Genomic DNA, 27,654 nt, shown 5'->3' on the forward strand with positions numbered 1-27,654 from the left:
AACAAACAAGCATATTGCCACCTCATGGTAAGAAGAAATGAAGAACATAATCTGAATCTGATGCCTTGACAGTATGTGTGTGCATGTCAGAGTGATGACAGAGCATAAGGTGCTCAAGTGGAAATGCATGTGTGCATGTGTTTGGAGGAGGGGGGGGTGTGTGTGCTGGGGAGCGATGTGATCAGCTGTTTGAAAGGGAGAGTAAAAGGAGTGTGAGACCATCTGTGGTGAGAAATAGACAAATGGGGATTTCTGTGTGTCAGCCTGTCAATGATTTGTGTTTGAACAGGTGTGACATCTTAATTATGAGGGATTGTGTCGGGGGGTAAAAGTATTTAAAGTATAGCAACACAAAATCTATCAATCTTAGTTCATCAGAAAGTCAATTTTTAGACCAGATTCAAAGAGCTGCCACACATCTTGTTCGGTGTGTTTTGTGATGATCAACCGGCTCGATGCCCCATCCATGTCAGAGACAGCTGGTCCGTGAGGGTCAACTGTTACTTCACACTCACTCTCTCTCACAACAAACCCGCTTGACTAGGCTAGCTTCAGGTTCCTCTCACAATTTGGCAAATCTACAACACGAGTTTCTTTCCTCCTTTGTGTACACACTGATCGACGGTGAGTTTACAGCTTTTCCTAATCTCAAATTGTCTTCAGCTGGAGTGGTATCCTGTTCTGCTGTTTGTTTTCTGTAATCCTACTGAGGTGCTGAAGATTAGCAAATATTTGCTGTCATGAAGAGCATTTAATGTTTAAAGGGTAAGAGGTTTAATGGGACAGCCATGTGGTGAGCTATGGTAAATAAACGAAAGAACAACTTTGTGAAAGGCTACACCATATGATGATTGACTGAGGATTAATCTGCTGATTAGTTTCTAGATTAAATAATCAATTTCTTCCATTTTGTGTTTATTTTCCTGACCATCCGTATTAAAATTAAAGAGCAGCAAATCATCACATTTTATTTAAGAAGCTAAAATAAAAAAAAAAGTTGATATTTGGGTTACAAAAAATCTTGGAAAATTTGCTGAAATGTTTTTGAAAATGTATTTTGTGAGGAACAATTGACCAGTTGATAGACTTTTTTATTGCAGCTCTAATAGAGAACGAGTGCGACATGCTGAATAGTCATCCTTAAGTTTCATCTCGTACAGTGACATAACAGATATGTCTGTCTGCTTGTGCGTCTTATCGATGAGCTTTCAGGGAGTGTTTGAAATGTTTGACACGTGTGTCTCGTGGATATCTATTTGTGCAAATGCCTCTGAAGGGAGAGAGATATAATTCTCCTCCTATTGTGCAGGTGAGGCCACGCAGGTATCACTCAGGGTGCGGCCCTTTTTTGAAACTGGTTTGAATGAACACAAGAGACAGGCTCAACCTGGAGAAAACATCCTCTCCTCTAATTGATGTGACACATACCATGTCAGAGGGTTGAATGTCTTCCTCTGTTACAGAGTTGCATCTAACAAAATAAAATAGACAGTATGAACATCTTGGAATTGTTGTGAATTTTTTTTTTTTATTCTACCAGGAAAAAGTCTCATTGAGATTAAAAATCTCTTTTACAAGAGCGTCCTGACCAAGACAGGCAGCAGCACAATTACAGGGTTTCAGACATAAAACACATAAATACAGGAATCACAAAAAGAACCATTCATCAGAATCTGTCATAAGTCATCAGCAACAAAGTGATCAAAAAGGGCAATACGAGTTAGCTAAAACATCTACAGTCAGATATTTCTGCCTCCAGATCATTAAGACCACCTTTAAAAACATTCAAGTAAACCAGCTCCCCAAGATTTAAAGTATCTTGCAACCGATTCCAAGAAGAGGGAGCAGCATACTTTAACGCCCTTTTTCCTAATTCAGTACGGGCAAAAAGGAAAATGTGATTACAAACTCTCATGATAGCCCTGTGTAGTTGGCAGATAATGTTTTGGTTTTTTTTTAGCCACTGATCATGTACATGTGACAGCTGTGTATCAAGGCGGGTTCCCTCCTTAGGCAAACGTTACACACAGCTTCAGTTCCTGCTCAGATGGCTGCAATAATAGTAATCACCTGACAGCACAGGTGACGTTTACCATCTGGCTTTATCTATTTTATAAAACACATAGACCTTAAAGAGCCTGGATGAGATAATAAACAAGGAGAAATAAATATATACTTCTAAACTCAAGAATAACCAAAAGAACAGACATTTTCACACCATGTCTGTTCGTTTGTCCTCTCCTGTTACTACAAACTGAAAAGCTTCCGGGTGCTGCTTCATGCTCGATGACCTGTGACAGAGCCGTACAGTAATGATGGAGAATTTCATTGTGTTTACTGCTGCGTCTTGTGCTTCATGTCAAGCTAAATGGGTCAGACATGTTGGCTTGTGTTTTCCTCCACTGCTACAGTGTGCGAACGTTTGCCACATCTCTCTGAAATGTTTCTCCACATTGGTGATATTTTCCTGGATCTTTCTTGTCTGGTTGTCCCTGATACGGATAAAAAGTGATCAACAAATTTGTATGCAGAATATTCAAACATCTAGAATAAAATGAATTTAACAGGAATATGTGGACAAAAAAGGAAAGAATATGGTCTTTCAGGTCACTTTGAATGTACAGTATGTTAAACTCATGTTCCATCAGCAAATGTTATAGAGACAGATAGTAAAAAGCAGGTATATATACTATATATATATATGCTAATACATATGATGTGTGATTCAACCATGTCTAGCAAGCCAAGGGTTTGTGTAAATTGTAAACCTGTGTGTGTGTGTGTGTGTGTGTGTGTGTGTGTGTGTGTGTGTGTGTGTGTGTGTGTGTGTGTGTGTGTGTGTGCGCGTGTGTGTGTGCGCGTGTGCGTGTGTGCGTGTGTGCGTGTGTGCGTGTGTGCGTGTGTGCGTGTGCGCGTGTGCGCGTGCGCGTGCGCGTGTGCGTGTGTGTGTGTCTCAATTATTTGGTTGAGTAATCACAAGAATGTGAAGGTAAAAAAAAAAGTGCACAAACTTATCAAAACATGGTAAAAAGGTTTCTATTTCAGCGCCTTTCACAACTGTCTTCTTGTGTTTGTCCACATGCAGGTGTGATTGATGGCTACACGGGCGAGCGGGTTGCGTTGGACGAGCAGTTGCGTCAGAAGGAAGAGCTCCAGCTGAGCCTCGAGCAAGAGCTGCAGGTGAGACATTCCAGCTCCAAAATAATTACATGATCTGACAGGGTTTAAGGATAGATTCTTTCTTTTTTTTTGCTTCGGGCACAGTTGAGTTGTGACTCATGAGCGGTTACTTAAGGTTGTAAAATAATAATCATAATAAAAAAAGGTTAATTAGCTAGTCATGAATCTTATTCATGTATCATCATGAACACATCCAAGCTGTAGCACTTCAAGGGTGAGGCTAGTGATAGTCTATGGTTTAACTTTAATCTCATTAGAAGCCCAAATCAAACAATTACAACTTTTTAAGCCAAATGCAAAGACATCTGTACAAAAAGGACTGTGTTAAACATCAACATCGTTTTGTTGACATCATGCAATTATTTGTGATTTTTGTTTCTCCTTTCAGGTGACAAGTAGCCGGCTGCACGAGTTGGAGCAGGAGAGGCTTGAGATGCAGGAGGAGCGAGAGCTGCTGTCACGGCAACAAGATGCCATGAAGGAGCAAGCTGGGCCCCGCGAGCTCCGTACGTATCCCAGAATCCCTGAAGGAAAAAAAACAGATTATGTCATAACCTGCTCATAGAAAATCCTCATGCTTTCAGCTGGAAGCAAAAAAAAAAGAAAAAGGAAATCATCAGACACAAGATTAAAAGAATGAGGAAACTAAAATTCAAAATGTCAACTCTAAAAACAAAGTTTTGAGTTACTTGTGCTTGTTAGTGTATAAAAGAAGAGCACTTTGCATGAATTGAACAAAAAGTGTTCACTGATTTACATCAAACAGGTAGATTCTGTTTAAATCTTTAACCCAGCTTCAGTATACGCTACAGGCAACACAGTAGTTGTTCTTTGTAGCGCTTCATTCATATTAATGTGTATGGACAGTACACATGCCGATGCCCTCTTATAACACAGCAACATATTTAGGAAATCAATCTTTTGAAAAAAAAACATTGATAAGGAAATAGTTTTATTGATGTAAATATAATTTATTTCTTCCACTTAACAGATTGTCACGCATCCAACTGCTAACTCTGTAGCCTTCTTAGAATAAGCCAAATTAGCTCATATTACTCACATTAAACCAACCGACGTCAAATGAATCCAACTTTTGGCAGCCTGATGTGATGACAGTTAGTGCTCCAGAGTCTGCTTCGTCCTTAGCAACAGTCTGCCTTTCTTAGTAACGGTTTCCTCTTCTTAGCAATTGGCCAATCAGAATCAAGTGTTTAACACAGCCATGTACTGTAATAACAAATATTTATTTTCCGTGATTCGGCTGAGTCTTAGCAAAAAGCATGACAAGCAATGATCAAATATTCAATGTTTTTTATATTTTGTTTTACTGTTGAAGACAGACTTGTATCTGGCTGGCACCCCAAATTAAATCTTATCAAATCCGCTACCCTGGAAAAATGCAGAGACATGTCTCTTGGCTTATCAATATTTCTTAAACAGTTGATACCACTACTTGTGCCACGGGTCATACTTTTACAGAGGATTGTAAACTGTATCTGTTGATCATGCATTATCCCTCCTGTATTATCAAAAAGGTTTTCCATGAGTTCATTTCCAGTGTAATGGTGAGTATTTTGTGTGTAAGGGTGTGAACCAGAAGGGCTTTCTCTGAAACATTCTATTTTTTCCACAGCATCCTTTCACCAGCTTTAACCTCCTGCTATGAAACAGTCAGAGAAGCACCGCTGTTCTTCCTTCAGTCTTTTCTATCTGACAGTTTTCCTGTTCACGACACACAAAAAAGAGCATGTTACATTCCTGTGCTTTTCTTATTCTCCTGTAGGCCTAGTTGAAGCTGCAATGGTTGCAGCACCTGAAGCAGGTGTGTCCACTTTGAGCATGGCTCAGTCATATCTCTTATATGTTCTTTTGATTGTAGCTGATTGATCTCTCTAACCCTAATCCAGCAACTCACCAACAGAGCTTAGAGCTTGCTTGCTATGGGCCCACAAACTCACTCAGATCAGCCACTAACCTTTGCTTCAGCTTTTCATTTTGACTGATTTATGTCCTGGTTTGTCATTTTTATGTCTTGGAGTCAGTGTTAGCATCATTTTAGCATGATACAAGTCAAGTTTTCTTTAGCCATTTATACAGAATAATTTTTCCTAATCGTCAATCATCTTCACTCTGTCTGAGGCGTCTGTTTATTTCTAAGATCAGCAGACGCTATGTTTACAGCATTTCTGTAAACGAGTGAGATGATTGGCTGTTCAGGAAGTCCCTCCCCCTGCCTGTAAATGCTTTTATTGGGCATGGATATTTCAATGTCTGGGCTGTCCACATGTTTGTTCTATCATCTGCACTCTCTCACCTTTTTTACTTTTGCACTAATCCTGCGGGGGGTTTTGATCCTGGGTGGACTGGTATTGGTTGGTTACTGGTGGCCGCGGAGCACAGAGGCATCATGGTGGGGAATCATGTTCGGTGATGGGGCATTATGTTGGGAGGTTGACTGAGATGTTGGAAGAGTCTGAAGTTAGTCAGACAAAATGAAAGCAATCCGACATATGAAATTGCAACACTTCAAATAAGAAAGCTGTTACAAGATTTTTTTGTATTTTTGTATTTTTTTTGTATTTTTTGTATTTTTGTATACTTCAGACTCTTCATGATCCGCATTTCAGCTTCACCTAAATCAAATGAAATGAAAATCATCTTTAAATTTAGACTTCATCAGTGAACAAGCGGCGATTTCTTACTTCATCCCCCGCGCTGTGTTCTGCAGACCTGCTGGAGGAGACGGAGAAGCTGATGAAAGAGAAGGTGGAGGTCCAGCGTCAGGCAGAGAAGGAGAACGCCGATCTCCTGAAGCAGGTGAAGCTGCTGGAGGCGGAGCTGGAGGAGCAGGTCAACAAGGTGATCGAGCTGGAGCACGCTCAGAGGACGGAGAGCGGGGACCTTCAACAGCAGATCCAGGCTCTGGAGAAACAGCTGGAGAAGAACCGGAGGTTCCTCGACGTAAGTGACGGAGAAAATCACTTCTAGGAAAGTTGATCCAGAATTCAAAAGAATATAGATTTCAACCGCAGTGACAAATTGATTTCATCCTTATTTTTTTGGCAGCATTAAATCATGAAGAGTGTTAATTTATTACTTGTTTAAAATCCACTTAAGAGCTAACCTGATGCTTTCGTAATGATTCTGGGGGAAGGAATTCACGTCATATTGTGCTCACGCTCTAATGAGTTGTGTTCCCATCATGGTAATTGGCCTCTTGTACAGGAGCTGGCACGATGTTGCCTTGATGCTCGTTTGAGTGCAGATTCCTGCTGTAGTCTGTCTCTTACTGTCTTTTCTAAATCACTTATTTTTCCAATTACATTTAAATCAAATAAGCTTTTTTTTCTATTGTTGGAAGGACAAATTATTTATTTTTTAACAGCCAATTGTGTCTGTTTCTTTTCCTTGAGTTTCTGTTAAATCTTTGAGCATTCAAATCCCCATGATAGATTTAGAAGATAACACCACTGGGATTTAAATATGCTCTAAATTCAAAATTTAACCATATGGGAACCCATAATGCTTCGCTTAGTTATCTTTGAAAATTAAAATAAAAACAAAATCATTTTAATTACATTTTTGTATTTAAAATTAGCAGCCATTCATTTACGTTTCTTTCCTCCTCCTGTTTGTATTTTCATGTCCAGGAACAAGCCGTGGACCGGGAACACGAGAGAGATTTCTTCCAGCAGGAGATCTACAAACTGGAACAACAGCTGAAGAATCCACAGAAGCTTCAGAGCGGCTCCGAGCAAAGACACTCAGAGGTAATGGGAGCGAGCTCTATTCTCTGCCAGAGGACGTGGTATTGATTTAGCTGCTTGCTTTTCTGAATATAACACTGATGATGATATGAACACTGAGCTAAGAGTCACACAGAGGAACAATGGAGCTGCTAGAGTTACATGTGCTGCCTTTGGAAATGGATACCAAATAGTGGAGTGTTAACACAGAGAGAGTTAATGTTTGTACTATTTAGTCTTTGTAAGTAGTGTGTAATAGTGAGTGTTATTTGCAAGATAATTCACATTAAACAATCAGGATGAGGTCTTTACTTTGGGGTCTTAATCATTTTTGTGATCTACATTTTGACATTAGCACAATTAATTGTTTTAACACAGATAGGAACTTTATTAATCCCTTGGGAAGGTTCCCTCAGGAAATTCAGATTTTTTTTTTTTTTTAGATAAATAGGAAACATGATGAAAACACTAACTGTTTTTAATTTAAAGGTGAAACTAAATCTGCGAGAAGTTGCTCCAAACAATGTTTGTATAGTAAAACCTACACAGATATCCCTTATACTGTCCCAGTAGATATTTTCAACCAAAAATATTTGATAAAATCACAGCAAACATCAGACAGACAAGCTCTGTGGAGCATTTATGCTGCTAAAGATTTAAATACTTCTCCTCCAAATTAATTCTAATGTTTTCTCTTCGGATGCTAAATATAGAGCAGTCAGTTTGGCCAAGAAAGTTGTCTGATCATCCTTTTACCTTATTCTTTCTCTTGTCCCAAAGGGGCATAAAATAATAATTAGTGGTAGATTAGAATATCTTTTTTCACCATTTTATATTAAACTACACTAGGATGATCTGAAACAGAAAGTCTCCTGTTACAGGGCCGGTACTTCACCCGTGGATGCAGATACCGTAAATGACTCACAAGCTTTGATCTTGATTGATTATAAGCACTATAAGCCTCTACAGAAACAGTCAGCACAATATCTTTCATTCCACTGCTGTCGGGTCAGTTACCTTTAACTTCTGACATTTTTTCTATTTCCTGAATCATTAGCATGCATCGTTCTCATCGCTGCTCTCCGTTTGACCATCAAAGTCGTTTGGTTGCCCTGTCTCCGGTGTAATTGTTCCTTTTCTTTTTTTTTTTTACTTCAGGACTCTGTCATTAACTGTCATTTTTCATCCAATCACAATCCAGCCTCCAGTTCACTTCAGGCAAGGAGATATTTAATTTGGATCAACACTGTTGTCCTCATACTGCAGCACATGCAAATCCAATGATTTCCTCAAACCAATCAATTACATCCTAGAAAAAGTAATTTAAAAGTAATTTACCAGGAATGAATAACACACTGTTTATTGTGATACACTCATCAAACTTAATTTTGACTAATCTGCCTTTTCATAGTTTATAAGAGAACACAAGGCCCTCATTGCATTTCACTAATATCAAACATGATTTAGACACGATTTCATGAGTTATTCCATCAGGGGAAGAAGAGGTTAATCTCTCACTGCTTTAGCTGATTCATTAATTGTGTCTTCCCTCCTTAAATAGAATATTGAAATGATAAACTGTGATTGCAGCTTTATTTGATTCTATACTGTTGTTAACTTTGTTGTTTTACCACATGTTGTAGTTTTAACATTATTCCAACTTCTTCTTTAAACTCTCACTAAGTGCCCAAAGATCACTTTCAGTTTCCACAGCCTCCTGCCTCATTTCAATCACTAAGTGCTTTTCTCTTCCTCCTCTTGCCCTCAAACTCTCCACCCTTCGATCCTTTCCGCCGTCTCTCTCTCTCCCGTGGCTATTACAGGTGGATGGAGTAACCTTTAAGGTATTGCTTCTAGCTACATGTAGAAACCAAGTCTCCCCCAGCTAGCATATAGTGCATTAGTATTCCCAAATAACCCCTGTAGCAATTCAGATCCCTGTCCTTGTCTCGTCCGTTCTCCTGTTTGATCCATCTCTGCAGTTCAAAGGGTTGTCCTATTTCCCCTTGTCTCTCCCTACGATGTCACGCTTTAAAACTCCAAAGAAATATTTAAAACAACTTAAGGGGAATATAAAATCTGATTTTAGAAGAGCATCTTGAAAGTATCCTCTTAAAATGGGATTTTCTTATAATACAGACTGACTTTAAATTTACTTTGAAAAGCCTTCCATTTCTCTGTGAAGCCTTTAAACATACCTTCTTATATCAGTGTGAATTTTTGTCATTAAAAAGCTTATTTGAAATCTGTAGTTACAAGAAGGAGAGCTTTAGAATTTTTAAAATTTGCATCATTAGAAATAGGCTGCACCTATTGCCTCACAGCGAGAAGGTTCCTGGTTGGAAACCCCGTCAGGCAGGGCCTTATTGAGTGGTTCTTGCATGTTCTCCCTGTGCATGCATGCCCCCCGGTACTCCGGCTTCCTCCCTCAGTCCAATGACATGCATAATTTGGCGGCTCTAAAATTGCCCGTAGGTGTGAACATGAGTGTGGCTGGTTGTCTGTCTCTGTATGTCAGCCCTGTGATTGACAGGTGAACAGTCCAGGGTGTAACCCCGCCTCTCACTCAATGATAGCTGGGATCGGCTCCAGCCCCCACGCGACCCCGATGGATGGATCGTTAGAAATAATCTACAAGTCAACAACTCACAAAAATGCCTCTAGCCAAAATGTAACTGAATTTCAATCAACAATACACCAGACTCAACTACAGTTCCATCTGTAAATAAACCAAAAGGGATCTTCTGGTGAAGTAAAGCAGCATCTTCTGTTATTAAATAGACCATTCAGTGCTTTAGTTCTCTCATGTAGAGTCCGTCCTACACTCCAGTCACATAAATATTTAATGAAAGGCTTCAACTGAGGGGGTGTATTTCATCTGCCTCACTATGGTGTCATTTTGCTGCTAGCATAAACATCACACAAACGTCACATCATCCTTTAAAAAGTAAAAATATTTACTTTTATTTGATCAATCACCGCGGGACCATTTCCCGTCTGATTAAAATGTCTCTCTCATTTCTGAGTGAATCCTAAACAAACCTTCCTCCTGTTGGCCGCTCTTCCTCCCCTTCATTGATCTGCTCATGTTTTCCCGTCTCACAGATGGATCCATTACCTGCCAGCGGTCCTCCTGGTTAATGTTGCTTCGTGTCACCCTGAATGAAGTCTCTCTCTCTCTCCCCTCTGTCCCTGCACCTCTTTTTTACTCTCAGCCCCCTCCTCTCTCAGGTGGATCAGCTGACCTCCCAGCTAGCTGCACATGTACCAACTATGCTGTGGCGAGTGGTCTCTTGGATTGAATCTCATTAAACGATCCCCCGTCTCTCTCTGCCGCTCCCCTCTCTCTCTCTCTTTCTCTCTTCCTCTCTACCAGGTGGAGCAGCTGACCTCCCAGCTGAAGGAGAAGGCGGATTGGTGCAGTGAGCTGCTGCTCAGCTCCGAGCAGCTGCGTCGTGAGTTGGGAGAGCGGGACGAAGAGATTGACAAGCTGGAGAGCCGCATCCGCGAGCTGGAGCAGGCCCTGCTGGCCAGCGCTGACTCCTTAGAGAAGGTTAGGATGGGGAGGGGGGAGTGAGGGGGGGGAGGGGCGGAGGGGGGAGATGATGAAGGATTGAAGGATGTAAGATCGGGACTGAGTCAGAGAGAAAAGGCAGTGTGAACAATAGCTGTGGAGCATGGCAGAGTGTGTGTGTGTGGAGATGTAGATGAGGTGACAGATAGAGGAGGAGGCGCAGAGAGGGAGAACAATGTGTGGGTGGGTCTACTTTGGCAATTTGCTGTTAGGGATGCCACCAAGCTACGCTAGCAACTGTCAGATTGCCCTCCTGTGTGTGTGTCGGGCTGTGCTGAGTCGAGCAAAAGAGATATGAGGGAATTTGCAAAACTGCATTTGCAAAGAGAAGGATCCAACATGACCAACTTGCATTCTTGTAAATCTTTTGGCTCACAGCTGTGAGTTGCTACTTCACGCCTGTCTGCGGATAGTAAATAACTGCTGTGCTATAATAGGTGTGTGTGTGTGTGTGTGTGTGTGTGTGTGTCGCAGGTTGAACAAAAGAAGCAGCATGCATCCATCACAGAGGCAAGACAGTCCACACTGGAGGCTCAGCTACAGACGGAGAAAGAAGCTCTGGAGCGGAAAGAGAAGGAGGTAGTGTGCTGCTAGATCAATCTGTGAAGGTTGATTGAAAGACGAATGCCTTCTCCCTCGCTCTAAAAGAAACATTTATTTCAGCGGATTATATATCAATCTGACAAATATCGGACTCACAGTAAATTTCTGTCTGTCCACAGACGTTTCAGTACTGTAAATTGGATCCAAATGCGACCTCAGTATCCTGCAGAGAATATCGAGAAGTGTGCTTTACGTCTTGTGGCGTCTCATTGAAAGTGTCTGTCATGTTTACCTGTGTTCTTCAGATCTGCAACCTGGAGGAGCAGCTGGAGCAGTTCAGAGAGGAGCTGGAGAACAAGAGTGAGGAGGTGCAGCAGCTACACATGCAGCTGGAGATCCAGAGGAAGGAGATCAGCAGCCAGCAGGAATACTTGGAAACAAGGGAAAGCATGCTCCAGGTAAACAGCCGTCCTGCTGCGAGAGTGTTCATACAGTATCTCTATGAGAGGATATAGAGTACAGAATAGGTTTAGTGTAGCTTGTTGTATGTTGCTGCCTCTTGGTTTTTCTCATTGCCCTACAGACACTGAAGATATTTGGAAAAAAAAATGTTAGTTTATGTTTGATAAATCTGTATTTCATATGCACAAACTGTCGTTATGAAGAGAAAACGTCAAAGTGCTAGGTGTCTGATATGTGGAATATTGACGGATAAACTTTAACTTTAACTATAAAAAAACAACACAGGACTGATGTCTAACACAACCCAAAACTGCCCTCATCTGTTGCAAATTTTGAATTGGTTATTTATAATTTCTGCTCACATTAGGCAAACACTGCTTTGTTTCATCTGCTCTTTTTTTTTTTTTTAAATGTTCTGTTTTGCTAATTTTACTTTACACATTCTTCAGTTTTTTGTCGTTTCACATTTGACCTCCTATTTGAGACTCACCGCGGCTGCCTGCACATTCCTTTTTTTTATTTCACTCCATAAATGTACTTTCAGCAGTCGGCAAGGCTGACTCTGGAGTGGCGTGACGTGTTTATTAATAGCCATCGCATTATAATCTCTGACTTTTGAAGGTGATGGAGAAGAAGGACAGGGATATAGCACTTCTTAATGAAAAGATCTCTAAGCTCCAACACATGGAAACAGCCTCTGATAACAAGGTAACACAATATGCATATACGAAATAGTGTCCAAGTCTATTTCGCATAGGCATAGCTCCCTGGTATTGCATCAGTGTGTGTGTTTTTTTTTTGTTTTCTGGTTCCATGTACACTTTTGTTTATTTTTTTGCTCCATTCTTTTGTGCTTTTTTTTGTTGGGTGGTTTTTGGTTGTTTTGTCTCGGTAAGTAGTTCCACAACACCATCGTCTTTTTGTGAGGTGATCATTTGCTCATGCGAGGTGGAAATTAAAGCTCTGAGTCTCTCAATATTTTTTTACATTTAGATCATCTGCAGAAATCATTAAAGGGAAAAGCAAAAACAAAAAAAACATTTTATTTTTCCCAAAGAATCTTTCAAAACGAGCAGGGACTCAGAGGTTTATAACAGGAAAGCTAAGGACTCTTCAAATCTGACATTTTTTATTGTTTATTAATTAGCTTGTTTTTTTCTCATTAGGAAATTGATCAGAGAGATGAGCTGATCAAAGACCTGGAGTCTCAGGTAGAGTGCCTGCGAAGTGAACAAGAACGCTTGAAGAGGAACAGCGAGGAGGAGCTCGACCAACTGAACGCAGTCATAGACAAACTTCAGCAGGAACTGGCCAATATCGAGCAGAAGCAGACCACAGAGGAGGAGGAGGACGTAAAAGCTGAGTCGGAAAACACCTCATGGGGGCCCAGCAAAGAGGAATACGATGAAATGAAGCAGAAAACGGACCTGGCCACCAAAGAGCTCCACACGCTCAAAGCAGAGCACAGTAAGCTGCTGGAGACTTACCTGCGTTTGAAGGAGAACGCAGACGCTTTAGCTGAGAGCGAAACACAGCAGAGCTCAGAGCTGGAGCTTGAAGAAGCTCTCAGGGAGAAAACAGCAGGCCTTGTAGTGTTTCAGGCTCAGGTTCAAGCTTTAGAGCAGAGCGCAACATCCAGAGTGGAAGAGTTGGACTTGCGTATCCGGGAGCTGGAGATGGTAGTGGATGAAAAGGACAGCGAGTTGAGCCGCTGTCGCCTCCTTGTGGAGCAGACACAAAGCCATGCGGATTCTCTCCAGGAGAGGGTCTCCAACCTGGAGAAGAACCTGAGGGAGAAGATGGCTGCAGCGCTCGTCAGCCAGGCCACGCTGGAGGCCTTCCAGCAACAGCAGTCAGACGACTCCAAAGAAAAGCAGGAGCAGATCAGACAACAGGCAGAGTCTCACGTCTATGACTTTGGCGACTTCAGCATTCCTAAAATGGATTTCAGTGGAATTGGTCAAGCGAGACAGGTCCCCACAGGGAAGGTGGTCCATCTGACCCAGAGGCTGCGGGAGCTGGAGGTTGGACTGAGCGGGATGCAGAAGGACCAGGAGCTCCAGAAGCAGCTGCTGTCCAGCTCCGAGGAGGAGGTGCTGGAGTACGAGAGGAGGCTTTCTGTGCTCATGGAGCTGCTCAGTCAGATGAAGGCTAAGACACCACAGAGGACTTCAGCCGCTGTGGGGGTAAGAGTTTGACTGTTGAAGACTCAGTTCAACATTTTAAACTTTTCCAAGACATCAAAGTCCCACAAAGAATCCCTGTAAAACCACAAAGTGTATTTTTTAAAGATTTTTGTTTGAAATCAGACAGAGCAAAGCTAACTGTTTTCCCCTGTTTTCAGTCTTCAAGCTAAGCTAAGCTAACCAGCTTCTGCCTCATGTTTTAAGCAAATATGTGTCTATCCTAAAAACCTCAGCCTTTCCTATTTATAGGTCAATTTTGTTTTATTCATGCTAATATAAAAAGAGACAAATATGCCTAAGTGTAGGATCTTAATGAGACAGCATTAAAGGTTGATTCAAGTGTAATACTACGAGAAATTAAAAGTTAGATTTAGTCATTGCGAAAAGTTCCATTAATCAATATGAAAAAACACTGTCATCTAAATGTGAATTTAATTTGGATCAGTTATTTTTAAGTTAGTCACTTAAAATTGTCACAAATTCTAAAGTGTTCAGTCATCAGAATCACAGAAGAAATGAAAGATTGTATCCATCCAACAGTTAAATATATAATTCAGTGGATACCTTCAGGTACAGATTTGAAAAAGCTAAATACACGCTTTAACTTTTTCAAATCTGTACCTGTACTGTTTGACTCTGAAGAAGGCGCAGTGTGTCGAAACATTAGACCTATGACCTTTATTTTTATTTTACTTTATTTTTACTTTTATTTGTTGAGTGCCTGAAGCGCAAGAGTTTCCTTCTACTTTGCTAATAAAACTATTTTGTTGACTCTTTACACATATCTAAACTGTTAAGCTGGAAACAGTTGTTTTAACTAAATTTATCCTTTCTTAATCTCCTCTAAACTTTTATTAACTGGTATCCAGTTCAAACTAAGTTAAAACCTTGATGATGTTTTTTTTTCAGGCCTCCTCTGCTGGTGAGCAGCCGTCTGTGTCAGCAGTTCTTCAGGAGCTGCAGGAGGTCCGAGATGAGGCCTCGGCCACCAAAGAGCAGCTCAACATCTCCAAGGAGAGCTGCAGCAGACTGCAGGAGGAGCTCAAAGTATGTGGCTTTGTCTAATCACCTTTCTCGTTAATTAATTTAATTTAATGATTGCTTTGGTTTGACCAACACATCCTTTTTTTTTCCAGGAAAAAACAGTCACAGTAGAGAGACTGCAGGAACAACTTCAAAAGGTGAGTACAAAAAGAAAACATTACACAGGTAACTTTGTTTCCAAAAAAACACGCTCTCTGGTCTAATTTTTAAACGTTGTCCCTCTAGGTGTCGTCTGGAGACAAGCAGGAGACCCAGATGTTCAAACGTGAATTAACAGAGGCTCAGAATGAGGCGGCTGCCACCAAAGAGGAGCTGAACAGCTGCAGAGAGAAAATAGAGAAGCTACAGGAGCTGCTGCAGGTACACACTCAAACCTCTGGAATGTAGAAATAGTAATATCTTAAGCCTTTTTCCTGTTATCTATGAAAATGTTGTGTCTTTAAAATGTATTCAAAGTCAATACTCTTTTCCGTTTAGTGATTATGAAGCTAAAGGCAGCAGCAGTTTAGCTTAGCATAAACAGCTAGCCTACCGCTCTCTAAAGTTAAAATCCTCAGTACCCCTAAAGATGACCAGACCAAACAACAATTTGACACAATTAATAAACAAGTTATTAAGTATTACATTTGTGAAATAGTGAAAGAATAACTTCAGAGAGTTGTTTTCCACGTTACTGTGTTTATTTACCTAACCCTTTAGTGAAGCGTACCAGCTCATACTAATAATTAATCCTTTAAGATGAGTCAACTCTTGTTTCATTTACAGTTTACAGAAGTGAAATGAGGGTTCAGTGATAGCATATATTTGTGTTATCTTTTATTTATTCACATTTTAATTGCATACTTTTATTTTGAAGGAGCGGGAAATGACCATTGCCCAACTGAAAGCAGAACTCTTCCAAGTAAGTCAGAAATGTTTCAACTCTTTCATATAGAAATATGATGAACAGTTTCATAAGATAGTACTCAATACTGATAAGATAGTTTTCTTTTATCAACACTTAAAACACTGTTATGATCCCTGTCCATTTAGTATTTGACCACTTGCCCGATCACTTTCCAGGTAAAAGCTGATGAAGACAGAGCTGACATGGCAGAGCTGCTCCAGGAGCTGGAGGTCGTCAGAAAGGATGCCGCTTCCACCAAAGAAGAACTGAACGCCTTCAGGCAGCGCAGCGAGAAACTCGAGGAGGACCACCAGGACCGGGAACTTTTCATTTCTAACCTTAAAGAGGCGCTTCAGGAGGCGAGTAAGAATGTGGAAACCACCAAAGAAGAAGTGAACAGCTACAGGCAGCACAACGAGAAGCTAAAAGACGAACTCCAGGTCCGTGAAGTTTCAATTTCTACGCTCAAACAGGAGCTGCAGGAGGTGCGAGCAGCCCTGATGAAAACAGCAGAGTCTAGTCCTCTGTCTCCTCAGCCCCTCCTCTCTACGTCCTCCTCCTCCTCCTCCACCACCCAGCCGAAAAGGAAAGGAGGCAAACAGCCGCCAGGAAAGGGAAGCAGCACTAAAGATAAACAAGCCCTCACCAGGAAGACCTCCGCCAACTCCAGCCAGTCCTCCAACAAATCTCAGAGCGCTCGTCTGAACAGCAGCTCAGAGCAGCAGCAGCAGGTGGATGTAACACACTCGTTCACACAGACCCAACCTCCACAAGACGTCGACAAACCTGCAACCAAAGACGAGGTGGAAGAGGTGATCGGAGAGTTCCAGGAGAAGATTGTACAGATGCAGGAGCTCCACGCGGCGGAGATCCTGGACATGGAGGCTCGGCACATCTCAGAGAGCGAGAGTCTCCGGAGGGACGCTCAGGCCGTCGAGGACGAGTGTAAGGCCCTCAAAGCTGTCATCGAAAAACTGCGTTCTACTGAGGTGAGGACAAGAAATCTAAAATCCAAACTCTGTACTAATTCTTTAAAGTCATAGTCTACTGTTTTATCAGGTGGTTTAAAACAAAATACTGCAAAAAATAACTTGATTAACTTTTAAAACTATTTTTCTCCATTGACAAAGTAGTTATGTTAAACTTGGTAATAACAGTTTTCATGTGGATCTGGGACAGTCATTGTTTGTCCTGCACTACTTTTGGGATAAGAAACGTAGAAAATGGTTTGAGAGTCTTAATCAAGACTAAACGTTTAGTCATTTATTTCAAGGATAGCCCCTTGAGATGCATCATCTCATTTTCGAGGGGGTCCCTACAAAACATAAATATAATCATCAGTAATACAAAATCAAAAAATGAAAGGTAAATCCAAAACATAATACCAAAACATTTAAACACAGAGGCACCCACACCACACACACTCACAATCACTCACACTTAATGCTCCCCCAAGCCTAGCCACCCACCAACCAGCCAATATTACACAATCAGAAAAAATCTGAAGAGAAAAAGGAGAAAAGAAAAGAAAACCTCTACAATAACATACATATAGAGGTAGAGCTGTGTACACCTATGCACGCATATGCACCATATAAATGCATATACATGTACATATATATATGCATACATACTACACAATACAAACACACTCTACAGGTTCATTCTACTCATTTATTTTATATTGGGATAAAGTCTTGTGATTTATTATTAACTTATTATTTGTGATGTTCATTCAGTGTTTTTGTCTGGAAACTTCTGTATTTACAAAAGCAAGATGGCTGAATGTGTCACGCTCACAGTTCCTCTCCTGCTAAACACAAACAGACCATTATTATGGATTATGCATTGTTTAAGTCCCCTCAGTTATGAATAATAGGACTGACTGTCAGGACTATGACTAATTCCCTAGACTTGGCATTTTTGTATGTCAAGATCGAATGTTCAAATCATTACTTTTTTAAATCAAAAGCCCCAAAACTTTGCTGAAGGGTGTCAAAGATTGCTGATTATTTTGATTAATACAATACGTGTTTAATCTTGTCTAGGCCCCTTCATCGAGACAGGACCGTCCCACACACCAGTTCAAAGACGGCTACACAAGTGGTAAGATTCACATTTATTATTTCACAGTTTTTATTTTTTATTTAGCTCTTTACACAAACCAAAGCTAAACACAGTCAGTGTTCATTTCATACATTCACATTACCGCTTGTTTCATGTGTGATGCTTCACCATTGTAGGCTTATTTTGTTATTAAAGACTCCCTGTTTCTTCTAGTACATGTCCAAAGTTTATTTTTTTGTCCCCTTGCAGACAGCAGCTCAGACTACAGCCAGCGGACTGGATTTGATGTGCCGAGCTTACATCAGGAGTTTAGGACAACTCCAGAGGGTGCTAGGAGAGAGACTGATGATCCACTGCCCGACCGAATCAAGGTACATGTGTTCTCTTACTGCTCATTTTTGGTGTGAACTATTGTTTATCAGATACTGAGAGTCTGCATTATTCCTTATTTGACCTTACTATTTTTACCTTTTTAAACTAGAAGAGAACAAACATTTGTGTGTGTTGTTTCTCTGTGCAGACGCTGCTCCGTGAGGTGCACCAGGAGGGCATGCAGGTGCTCTCTCTGTCAGAGATCCCTCTCTCTGAAAGTGAACCAGGCAGCCAGTTTAACATCCAGGGCTGGGTGAAGGAAAGAGACGCCTTACTGGCAACGGTGGAGTCTCTGAAAGGTCTTATCACACAGATGCAGACACACAGAGAAACACAGGTAGGAGGAAACCCCCTAACACAGCAGTGTATAAACTATTTGTCAGAGCTTACCCAGACCGAGAGTCCACAGTCTTCTTTTGAATTGTTTAAATGAACTGTGTCTCTGTCTTGCTGCAGACGTCAGGAGGTGTGGACTGGAGAGGCCAGGTGCTGGATGCAGTGCAGCAGGTGTTCATGAGGGAGCGCAGTGTTCTCAAGAACGCCCTCTACAGCCAACTGGATCTGCTGGACACCAACGATGCCATCATCCACCTCAACCAGCTGGAGCACAGACTGGCTGAACAGGTCAGAAAAAACAACTGCATCTCTAATGTGGATTTCATTCAAAGTCAGAGTTTTCAAAGTTCACTGTCAGACTCATAATTCTGAAATAATGGCCATTTCAGATCTTCTGTTGGTGGAATAAAGAGAGCAGGACTTTCTATAATAAGGTTTAAACTTCAAATATTCAGTCAATTATACACGATTAGATACTGATGAAGACTGATATTATTATCATCCAGTCATCTCCTCTATTAACCCTTAAAGTACTGTAGCTAAGCAATTTAGAAAAAAAAAATATATTGACAATTTCACTGAATCTGCCAAAAGCTTGCAAATAAAATCCTAAATATCAAACAAGAAGTTTAGTCACCTGTGGTGCAGTGGTTAGTGTGCACGAGGCTGCAGTCATCCAAGCGGGCGGCCCAGGTTTGAATCCAGCCGGTGGCTCCTTTCCCGCATGTCATTCCCCACTCTCTCTCTCTCTGATTTCCAACTCTATTCACTGTCCTATCTCTCCATTAAAGGTACAAAAAATACATATTTAAAAAAATAAATAATAAAGAAGTTTAGTCACAAAAGCTAAAACCTGAAAATACAATTTATACAGATTCAGTTGTACTAGATTACCCCCTCCTTTGATTACCATTTGTTCTGTTGTGGTAACATATTGTCTTTGTGATTTTTATCCAGGATGCCCAGCACAGAGAGGCGATGGGCTCGCTCCACACTGCTGACAGGTCCAGTCTCATCTCTGAGGTTCAGCTCCTCCGTGCTCAACTAGAGCAGCTACATCAAGGTGAACCTGTTTTTTACAAAAATCCTTAAAGACCTACCTTTGCTCTCTCAGTCTGTCTGGGATTTTCCTGAATGATTCCATAATAATGTAGAGTGTGGTTTTTACCTGCTTTGACATGAGACGTCCTGATTTCAATGTTTTCTGGTTTGTTCTCTTTCAGGTTCCCAGCCTGCCGCATCATCGGGTGGTGTCGAGTTCAGTGTGAAGGAGCAGAGGGAGGGAGGAGCTGTTCATGGAGCACCGGGGGCTGACGGGCTGCTGCTGGAGGAGCTGAGGGCTGAACTGTCCCAGACTAAACTGGAACTGGAGACGACGCTGAAGGCTCAGCACAAACACCTCAGAGAGCTGGACACACTCAGGTCAGACATCACACCTTGATACATTTAACAACTTAATAAGTCCAAATGCTTAACCCGGATGGATGTGCTATGGTATACCTATTCTTGGGTTTAAAATTGTGTTTTAGGGTACAATAAGAGCATTTTCAATAAGAGAGAGTTTTAAATAATGACAGATATGAGAAGACAGAGACGATAAAACATACAACAAAGTTCCTATGAGAGAATTGAGTTAGATAAGTTGCTGTTTTATGATGCACATGTCCTAATGACGCCCCTTATAAAATAATATCTGTTTTGGGTACAATAGTATTGTGCAGATTACAAAACTCATAATAAGCCCTTTGCTTTTTCCTTTGTATCTGTGAAATAACTGCCTCCAATGATAACTATTTGAATCATAGGAATGAAACTTCAATCGATCTGACAACTTTAAACATCCATTGTTATGTCTTTCAACAGGGCAGAGGTATCACAGAAGGCTGCTGAGGTGGATGCTTTGAACGACCAGCTGACGGGGGAGAGGAAGAGGAGCAGAGATCTTCTGTGGGCCATGGAGAAGGAGAAGTGTCGAACAGAGAGGGACAAGGACAGCAAACGAGAAGAACTGGAGGTAAGAGAATTTATACACTTCACCAAGACATACAAGGGATCAGGCAGAAGATCAATCTTGTCCCTATTTAAAAACTGTTATTCTAAATAAGTTGGTGGTTTGTCGTATTAATTACAAAGTGATTCTGCATTTATAAGACTTATTAAAAAAAAAAAAAATTCCTTTTTCCAATAAAGGACCTGCATCTCAGTCTGGAGGAGCAGAAGAGCCGTGTGTCGGAGCTGACTCTGACCCTGGATCAGGAGCGTCTGGCCTCCTCTCAGATCTCCCAGCAGGCCGAGCAGGAGCGTCTGAGCCTCCACAGGAGCATCCAGGAACTCCAGGTGCAGCTGGACACGGAGCGAGCCAAGGCTCTGGAGATGAGCACTGCACTGGGAAGGGAGAGGGAGCTGCGGACCGGTGTCTCCTCAGACAGCGGAGCCTCCAATGAGGCTGGGGAGGAGAGGAAAGGGCTCGAGGAGGAGGGGGGTCTGCTGGAGAGGCTGCAGAAGGAGCTGGATGACAAACATGCACAGGTTTGTTGTCGTCAATGCTTTAAATTTAACTGGAATTGACAAATATTTATGAAATACTGTTTTACCTGTGAGTTCTCTGACGAATGTTGAATTTAAACACTTTAAGGGTCATCTGGAAATCAATATATTAAAGCAAGGAGCTAAAATACAAGATGTTATTTAAAGTAAATTATAAACATCATATGGACAAAAAATTTCCTTTTTAGTATTTCATTTAAAGCCTCTGTTTAATTCTCAACATCCACAATTAGGCTAATTTGAAATTTATTTTCATAAATATGTAAATTTTTGTTTTGCTTCACAAATGATCAGTTAAGAGTTTAGAATTGGACTGGGAGAGTTGATTGTATGTGTTTCCGTAGTGAAAACACAGTGTTGTAGTCAAGACCACACTAACCAAGACCAAGACATAGCCGAGACCAGAGCGCTCCGAGACCGAGACAAGACCAAGACATTTAGGAAGAGGCGTGTTCCTTCTGATCACAGTAATAACCAATAGCCTGTCAGTGGTGGTCTTGACTTGTCTTGATTTAAAATCTGGAGTCCGCCCACTCTGAGACCCAGACGTGACAGAGTAAAAATGCTTTCGATTCCAAGCTGAGACCGAGACCGATGTTGAGTACTACAACACTAGTTTCCATAAACATTTTACTTAATGAACTCAATACCGACACACTAAATGTATTCCACAATTATTTAAAGAGACAAAGTCAATTACAGCTGGATCAGTTCAAACTTATTGTCAGTGATTCCCTCATAGAATTCAGCACTTTGACTCTTTTAGTTTTATTCTTTTACTACTGAAACATCTCAAAGCTTTGGTCAATATACTAATGTAATTATTGGCAAACATCTTTCTTTGTCAACTGTTTTTTTTTATATATATATATATATATATATATATATTCAGTCTGTATTTGTCCTCTTTTACTGTCCACAGGTGGTGCATCTCCTCAGTCAGGTGGAGACCCAGAAGCTGGAGGTGGTTCGAAAGGAGGAGCAGCTGACTTTAGGGAGTCAGAGGTCGAGACGGGACCAGGAGGGGCTTCAGGAGGCTCAGACCAAACTGAAGAGACTAGAAGCACAAATGTGTGAAACCCAGGAGCAGCTGGAGAGAGAGACGGAGAGGAGGAAGAGTCTGGAAGAGGAGAAGGAGAGACTGGAGGAGAGGCTGAACCAGGTTGGAGGTCAGAGAAGAGCTGATGGTCACAGTGTGAGTATTTATTAAGTCATTCACAATCACTGAATCTGTTCGTTCTTTGTGTCTTGTTTCATTTCTAAATCTGTGTTGTTGTTTTTATCTGAACAGCAGGCGGTCGTGCACAGCGAGTCCACCGACCGCACCAAAGACTGGGTGTTCCAGCAGAAGAGTGGAAATGGTCAGGCAGCAGGCTCCAGCACATCTACCCCCCTGGAGGTCTCTCCAGCCGGCCACAAGGTCCTCGGAAAACTCCACCTGATCTCCTCGAAGATCTGCAGCATGGCGAGCAAGAATACCGGCCGGTAAGAAACACAACTAGATCTTATATAGAATCTTTGAGCTGATGGTTTTGGTTTCCTGGCCTATATCTTTCAAATGAAAGTTCAACATTATCATCTGTGCTCTTTTGAGCATCTATCTTTTGAAGGAAAACAAGCTCTTTATAAGATCCACTATTCATTCATTACCTGATCATTAAACAACAAACTGACACAGATAGCATCTAGCGTATAGCAGGTAAACACAGTATAACAAATCTAAAAAAAAAGGTAAAGATGTAAATTTTCAAAATGGACAAAAGAAAAATCCAAATGAATGAATATTCAGTTTTTTATAAAGGTTGTTATAATATCATATTTTCAGCATGTTAAGGTGTTGCCACAACTGCCTGAACAGATCAGCTCTAAACACAAATAATGTCATTTGCATTAAAATTGCTTAAGAACTTAATAAGCTGTAAATCAGAATCCATAAATGTGGCATGACATACATTTGTAAGAAGTGTTTTATGTTGACTAACTGGTTTGTTTGTACACATGCTGTGTGAACAGGATGACAGCAGAGGTGGACACTGAAGAATTATCCTGGGTTCAGTCCAATGTCAATGAGGTCATCACTATGCTGAAACAGTCTGCAGGTCTCCCCTTCGTGCCTGAGGTGAGAAACTGTTTGGTCTTTAAAGGCTTTATATGTGATTTTTTGATCCAGCAGATGTCGCCCTTGAGCACCAGCATGAAACCAAAACAACTTGCGCTGCATTGTTGTGTTAGCATGCTAATGCTAGCGATCTTTATTATGCTGCTATCTTCACACTACATGTAAATTTACCTGAAATGAGCGTGATCTAGAAACACAGTTAAGCAGTGAGTACAGTATTGTATTCTTCTTTTCTCTAGTCCCTCAATTAAACAACTTTTATACACGAGGGGAGGAGTCAGCCGGCTGTCCAGGCGATGTAAACAAACTGAAGATAGGACTATGAAAACTCTGAAAACATCACAGACAGTGGGACTCGGGTGTTACACCCATTGTAGACAGTCATGACTCACAGAGTTATTTTCAGAGGATATACTTGATTTATATTACATTTAAGTGTGAAAAATCGCATATTAAGCCTTTAATGTGTCTACCCCTATGGTGGTTTTCTGGATTTTGTGGCTGCGTCTAGTTAAGATGAATATAATAAATATTCTGTCAGGAGAGGACTTGTGTCTATTCCGATGAGCTGAAATCATCTGTTTACTGTGACAAACGTCTTTAGACTGTGGAGCTCCTACATAATGGTCATGATGGCTTGTTTTTTTTTGTTTGTTTTTTACCCCAGCAGAGTGTTTCCCTGCCGACTGGAGGCTCCTCCAGCTCCTCTAATTCCCTGACGGAGCGGTTGCTGAGACAAAACGCCGAGCTGACGGGATTTGTCAGCCGTCTGACTGAGGAGAAGAACGACCTGAGGAACCACACGCTCAGCCTGGAGGAGGAGCTACGAAGATATCGACAGGCTGGACTGGGCTCAGGGGATAGTGTGAGTAGAGAGCTCAATTTTTTTGTCTTGTCTTTCAAGGCAACAGACTGTGACTTAACTGCGTTGTTTAATTTTTAACTGCAGTTCAGCAGCAGGAGAGGAGTGATGAAGGCAGATTCGGCGGGTTTGCTGCTATCTCAGGAGCGGGAGGCTTGGACCAGAGAGAAGGACCGCTTGGAGAAAGCTTTACATCAGTCCCAGGCCCAGGTGGCCCGACTCAGGGGAGAGATCAGGACTGAAACCCTGAGAGAGATAACTGGTCCTGAGGCTGATAACGCTGCACTCAAGGTCAGCTCAAACAACATTTTAAGCTTGAGGAGTCTGTCCACAGTTCTGTTCTGACTCATGATATTCTTTGTCTCCAGAGGATGTATGGGAAGTACTTGAGGTCAGAAAGCTTCCGCAAAGCTCTGATCTACCAGAAGAAGTATCTGCTGTTACTGCTCGGCGGCTTCCAGGAGTGTGAGGAGGCCACGCTGTCGCTCCTCTCCAGGATGGGAAGCCGGCCATCGATCTCTAGCCTGGACTCTCTCAACCAGCGCCGCAGGGGGCTGATGCGCTTCCGCTCTGCAGTTCGAGTCTCTATTGCCCTCTCCAGGTAGACAGCTGGATCATATATAAAAACAAAACATAAAGACATCCATTTAAAAACAAAAAACTGGTAACTAGAACCCACATGTTTTCTCTTCAGAATGCGTTTCTTGGTGAAGCGATGGCACAAAGCAACAGGGATGAGCTCCACAACCTCCTGCAGCATCACTAAGAATGGAGCAGGTCAAACATTAGGTAACCCCAGCATTTTTTTTTGTTGCTCGGGAAAGTAAATTAGATGTGATCCTGAATTCATTTTTTTGTGTGATAAGGTGAACAAGTGCAAAACAAAAATGTGCACATAGACATACGGCAAATAAACAAAAACAAAGCAAAACAGAAATAAACAAAACAAAATAAAAATACGCAAAACATTAGCAAAGACAAATACAATTAAAGTAGATATAATAAAAGTCAAGTAGTAAGTTGAGGTAGTGTATAAGAAAAGTGTGAATGTGTGTGTGGCAGTGTAATGCATTAAAGTGAGTGGCTGAGTGGGAAGTAGCAAGAAAAATAAACAGATAATAAATAAAAAGATAATTGAGATGAAAAGAAAAAAAAAGATATGTATCTGTCAACATTAATGGAAAGAAGAAAATGTTACATATATTTATATATATAAAAATAATAAAATAAAATGTTTGGTGTTAATGTGGCCATCATAAAAAGAGGGAGGAAAAGAAGAGAACAGGGAAAAAAAAATAAAAAATTGAATTGAATTCATTTTTTTGTGCATTTCTCTCAGGTCCAGAGGTGAGAGACTCTCCTTATCTTCACCCGGGCAGCGTGGAGATGTACAGAGACAGAGGGAGCGCAGGAGGAGGAGTCTCCAGCAGCAGGGGGCGGAGTGGACGTGAATCACCCAGATCGGCTTCAGCTGTCTCTTCCACACCCCACAGGTGAAACCTACAGTCACTGTTACTATCATGCACATCATCATCATCTTTTAATTAAATATAAGAACATATAAAGTTTGTGTTAAATGTTTTTTTACAAAGTTCTTGAATAACCCTAATATGGGCCTCTCACGGTGAAATGTTGTGTTAGTTTAATACTGAGATGTTGTTGTGCATGTGTTGTGCAGGTTTCATACGGCTGGAGACCCCGGAGCTCTCACCTGTTCCCACCTGCAGAGCTACGACCCTGACCGAGCGCTCACCGACTACATCTCCAGACTGGAGGCGCTGCAGAGGAGGCTGGGGAGTGTGACAACAGGTAACACACAACAGAGCGCTCTTACGAGATTCTGTTCTTCATCCCAGTCACATTTACTATATTGTAAATAATAGTACTATTATGTGTTATATGAGAAACTATTTGGCAGTTAGTAAACAAAAGAACCCCCCAGTTGAGATCATATATGTAACATCTGTAGCTTCTTTTAAATGTCTGATAAAAAAGATTGTTTTAGAGGACGGCTTTAATGATATTTAATGACTGCATTTTACTTACTCTACTTTACATTTTTTATCAAACTGTGTTATATATCCTCCTCTGTTTCATGATCTCTCTCTCATGCAATATGATTGTATGTTTCTTTTCTTCAGTTCTTCAGTACAGTGCTTTGAAATCATGTTAGTAAAAGAGATAGATGGTTCCCTTTAAATATTTTGTTGTAAATTAATATATGTCACTGATTTAATATTAAACAAAAAGTATTTTTTCTCCATCTGACACCAAACAGTAACTTAACAACACAACTGCCAATTAAATTAATGACGTTTTCTTTTTCCAAATACTTAATGTTGAATGAGCAATCTGTAACTCTGACACCTAGCGTTTAAAATGGGTACTGCAGTCAAAAAGCGAAACACTCTCAGGGGATACCAACAGCTAAAGTTATTTATTTTTAAACTGTACTGTATTTAATATAAATTGATAACATCAGTGAGGTACTAACCCTGAACTTTAAGAGGATGTGATTTGCTTCATGTTCAGTATCAATATGTTTTCAGTGGTGGGTCTCTCATTTCAAAATCAAATTAACTTCTATTTTCTCCTCAGGTGCTTCTTCGTATGCTCAATTGCACTTTGGCTTGAGAAGATAAATGCCGTCGAGATATTTTGGCTTGAAGAAACTCAGTTGCCTTTTCTCGTGCTGAGCGCTCTGCTGTTTTCTATCAGTCAGCTGTGGACTGTTTCTCTCCATGTGGACCAAAACCCATTTTTTTTATCCGTGTACGACATGTTGTATTCAGGCTATTTGTTGCCAGCACTTGAAAAACAGCTATGTTTGTATTTGAATCTGCCTCTCTGTTGTGGATGAGCTTCAATCATGTATATTTGTTTAATGCTAATTTAAGAACCTTGTGATTAATTTATATGTTTGTGTCGTATGGGTGAAGCGTTACATAGAGAATGTTTGGGTTTCTTGTTAAGGAGGCTGCTACTGGATGTTCTACACTACACTGTGTTTTGTTTAGGCCAGACAGACTACAGAGGACATTTGTAGAGAACGTATTTTTGTAAAGTGTAGGAGCTTTGAATTTTCTGGGTATTTTGTCAAAAACTGAAATAAAGAGGACTACTTATTTGAAAGATTTTTTTTGTTTAATTTATGATTTATCTTAAAGGTCAATTACCGCACACGGTCAGACTATGGGTCAGACTTGCAAACAAACATTTATTGGCAACATTTCGACCTTCATCAGGCAAATAGTTTTTTTTAAATGGACTGGACATCTTACACAGGAAGTGGCTACAAGCCTGCAACCAATCATCATTATGAAGTCGGCTCTGAAGCTCTGAATCAACAAATTAACAAATAAACATCAGCTTCCCAGTTGAGAGCGCACACATTAAAAAAACTATGGAAAGCCGAAGAGGCCATTCTAAATAACTTCTCAATTCATAATCTCCAGTTTACCAGGGGACACTAAAGATCCCAAAAATATATTGTGATCCAAACACAGAAACGTTGCAGTAGATCAAAATAGCTATTAATATCTTTCTTTCTATATCATGTGTAAGTCCCCCACACAATGCAATAGTCACCAAAACACACACAATTGACTAACATGTATATTTCTGATTTTTCTGCACCATTTATTATAATCTAAAAAAAAAACTTCTTGTTGAGAAATAAAAATGTAAACAGAGCTCTTTTGTCCTTTGTAAATGAAAGCCCGATACTAAA

The 27,654-nt window shown here is 40.9% G+C and overlaps 1 protein-coding gene and 1 long non-coding RNA gene across 9 annotated transcripts in view; one reads left to right on the forward strand and one right to left on the reverse strand.

The window, feature by feature from the left end:
* The window catches only part of akap9 (A kinase (PRKA) anchor protein 9), a 67,025-nt gene extending 39,967 nt beyond the window's left edge, over nt 1–27,058 (forward strand). For 3 of the 7 annotated variants that reach the window (XM_065948541.1, XM_065948546.1, XM_065948545.1), the window contains 33 exons: nt 3,086–3,180; nt 3,569–3,686; nt 4,964–5,002; nt 5,909–6,141; nt 6,831–6,950; nt 10,303–10,479; nt 10,975–11,079; nt 11,349–11,501; nt 12,127–12,213; nt 12,672–13,691; nt 14,601–14,738; nt 14,828–14,872; nt 14,961–15,095; nt 15,592–15,636; nt 15,798–16,610; nt 17,670–17,727; nt 17,938–18,059; nt 18,209–18,397; nt 18,517–18,684; nt 19,354–19,459; nt 19,620–19,818; nt 20,260–20,410; nt 20,587–20,925; nt 21,866–22,138; nt 22,235–22,428; nt 22,957–23,062; nt 23,730–23,927; nt 24,012–24,215; nt 24,293–24,525; nt 24,619–24,713; nt 25,264–25,417; nt 25,603–25,733; nt 26,523–27,058. In XM_065948541.1, the coding sequence (XP_065804613.1) occupies nt 3,086–3,180; nt 3,569–3,686; nt 4,964–5,002; nt 5,909–6,141; nt 6,831–6,950; nt 10,303–10,479; nt 10,975–11,079; nt 11,349–11,501; nt 12,127–12,213; nt 12,672–13,691; nt 14,601–14,738; nt 14,828–14,872; nt 14,961–15,095; nt 15,592–15,636; nt 15,798–16,610; nt 17,670–17,727; nt 17,938–18,059; nt 18,209–18,397; nt 18,517–18,684; nt 19,354–19,459; nt 19,620–19,818; nt 20,260–20,410; nt 20,587–20,925; nt 21,866–22,138; nt 22,235–22,428; nt 22,957–23,062; nt 23,730–23,927; nt 24,012–24,215; nt 24,293–24,525; nt 24,619–24,713; nt 25,264–25,417; nt 25,603–25,733; nt 26,523–26,566 (6,287 nt within the window). In that variant the 3' untranslated portion in view covers nt 26,567–27,058. The remainder of the gene's footprint in view (nt 1–3,085; nt 3,181–3,568; nt 3,687–4,963; nt 5,003–5,908; nt 6,142–6,830; nt 6,951–10,302; nt 10,480–10,974; nt 11,080–11,348; nt 11,502–12,126; nt 12,214–12,671; nt 13,692–14,600; nt 14,739–14,827; nt 14,873–14,960; nt 15,096–15,591; nt 15,637–15,797; nt 16,611–17,669; nt 17,728–17,937; nt 18,060–18,208; nt 18,398–18,516; nt 18,685–19,353; nt 19,460–19,619; nt 19,819–20,259; nt 20,411–20,586; nt 20,926–21,865; nt 22,139–22,234; nt 22,429–22,956; nt 23,063–23,729; nt 23,928–24,011; nt 24,216–24,292; nt 24,526–24,618; nt 24,714–25,263; nt 25,418–25,602; nt 25,734–26,522) is intronic. The other 4 variants (XM_065948543.1, XM_020655965.3, XM_065948548.1 and 1 more) reach the window with 4 other exon arrangements.
* LOC136177168 (uncharacterized) lies at nt 3,563–10,103 on the reverse strand. Of its 2 annotated transcripts, XR_010664804.1 has the most exons (4): nt 9,969–10,103; nt 5,883–6,114; nt 5,495–5,635; nt 3,569–3,704 (listed from the first exon to the last, which is right to left on the reverse strand). It is a non-coding gene; the product is annotated as an uncharacterized lncRNA (long non-coding RNA). The 2 variants fall into 2 exon arrangements; XR_010664805.1 differs by lacking the exon at nt 5,495–5,635 and having other exon boundaries at nt 3,563–3,704.
* Nucleotides 27,059–27,654: the final 596 nt, after the last annotated feature.

This window comes from Labrus bergylta, chromosome 19, assembly GCF_963930695.1.
Source record: "Labrus bergylta chromosome 19, fLabBer1.1, whole genome shotgun sequence".
NCBI classification, from domain to species: Eukaryota; Metazoa; Chordata; class Actinopteri; order Labriformes; family Labridae; genus Labrus; species Labrus bergylta.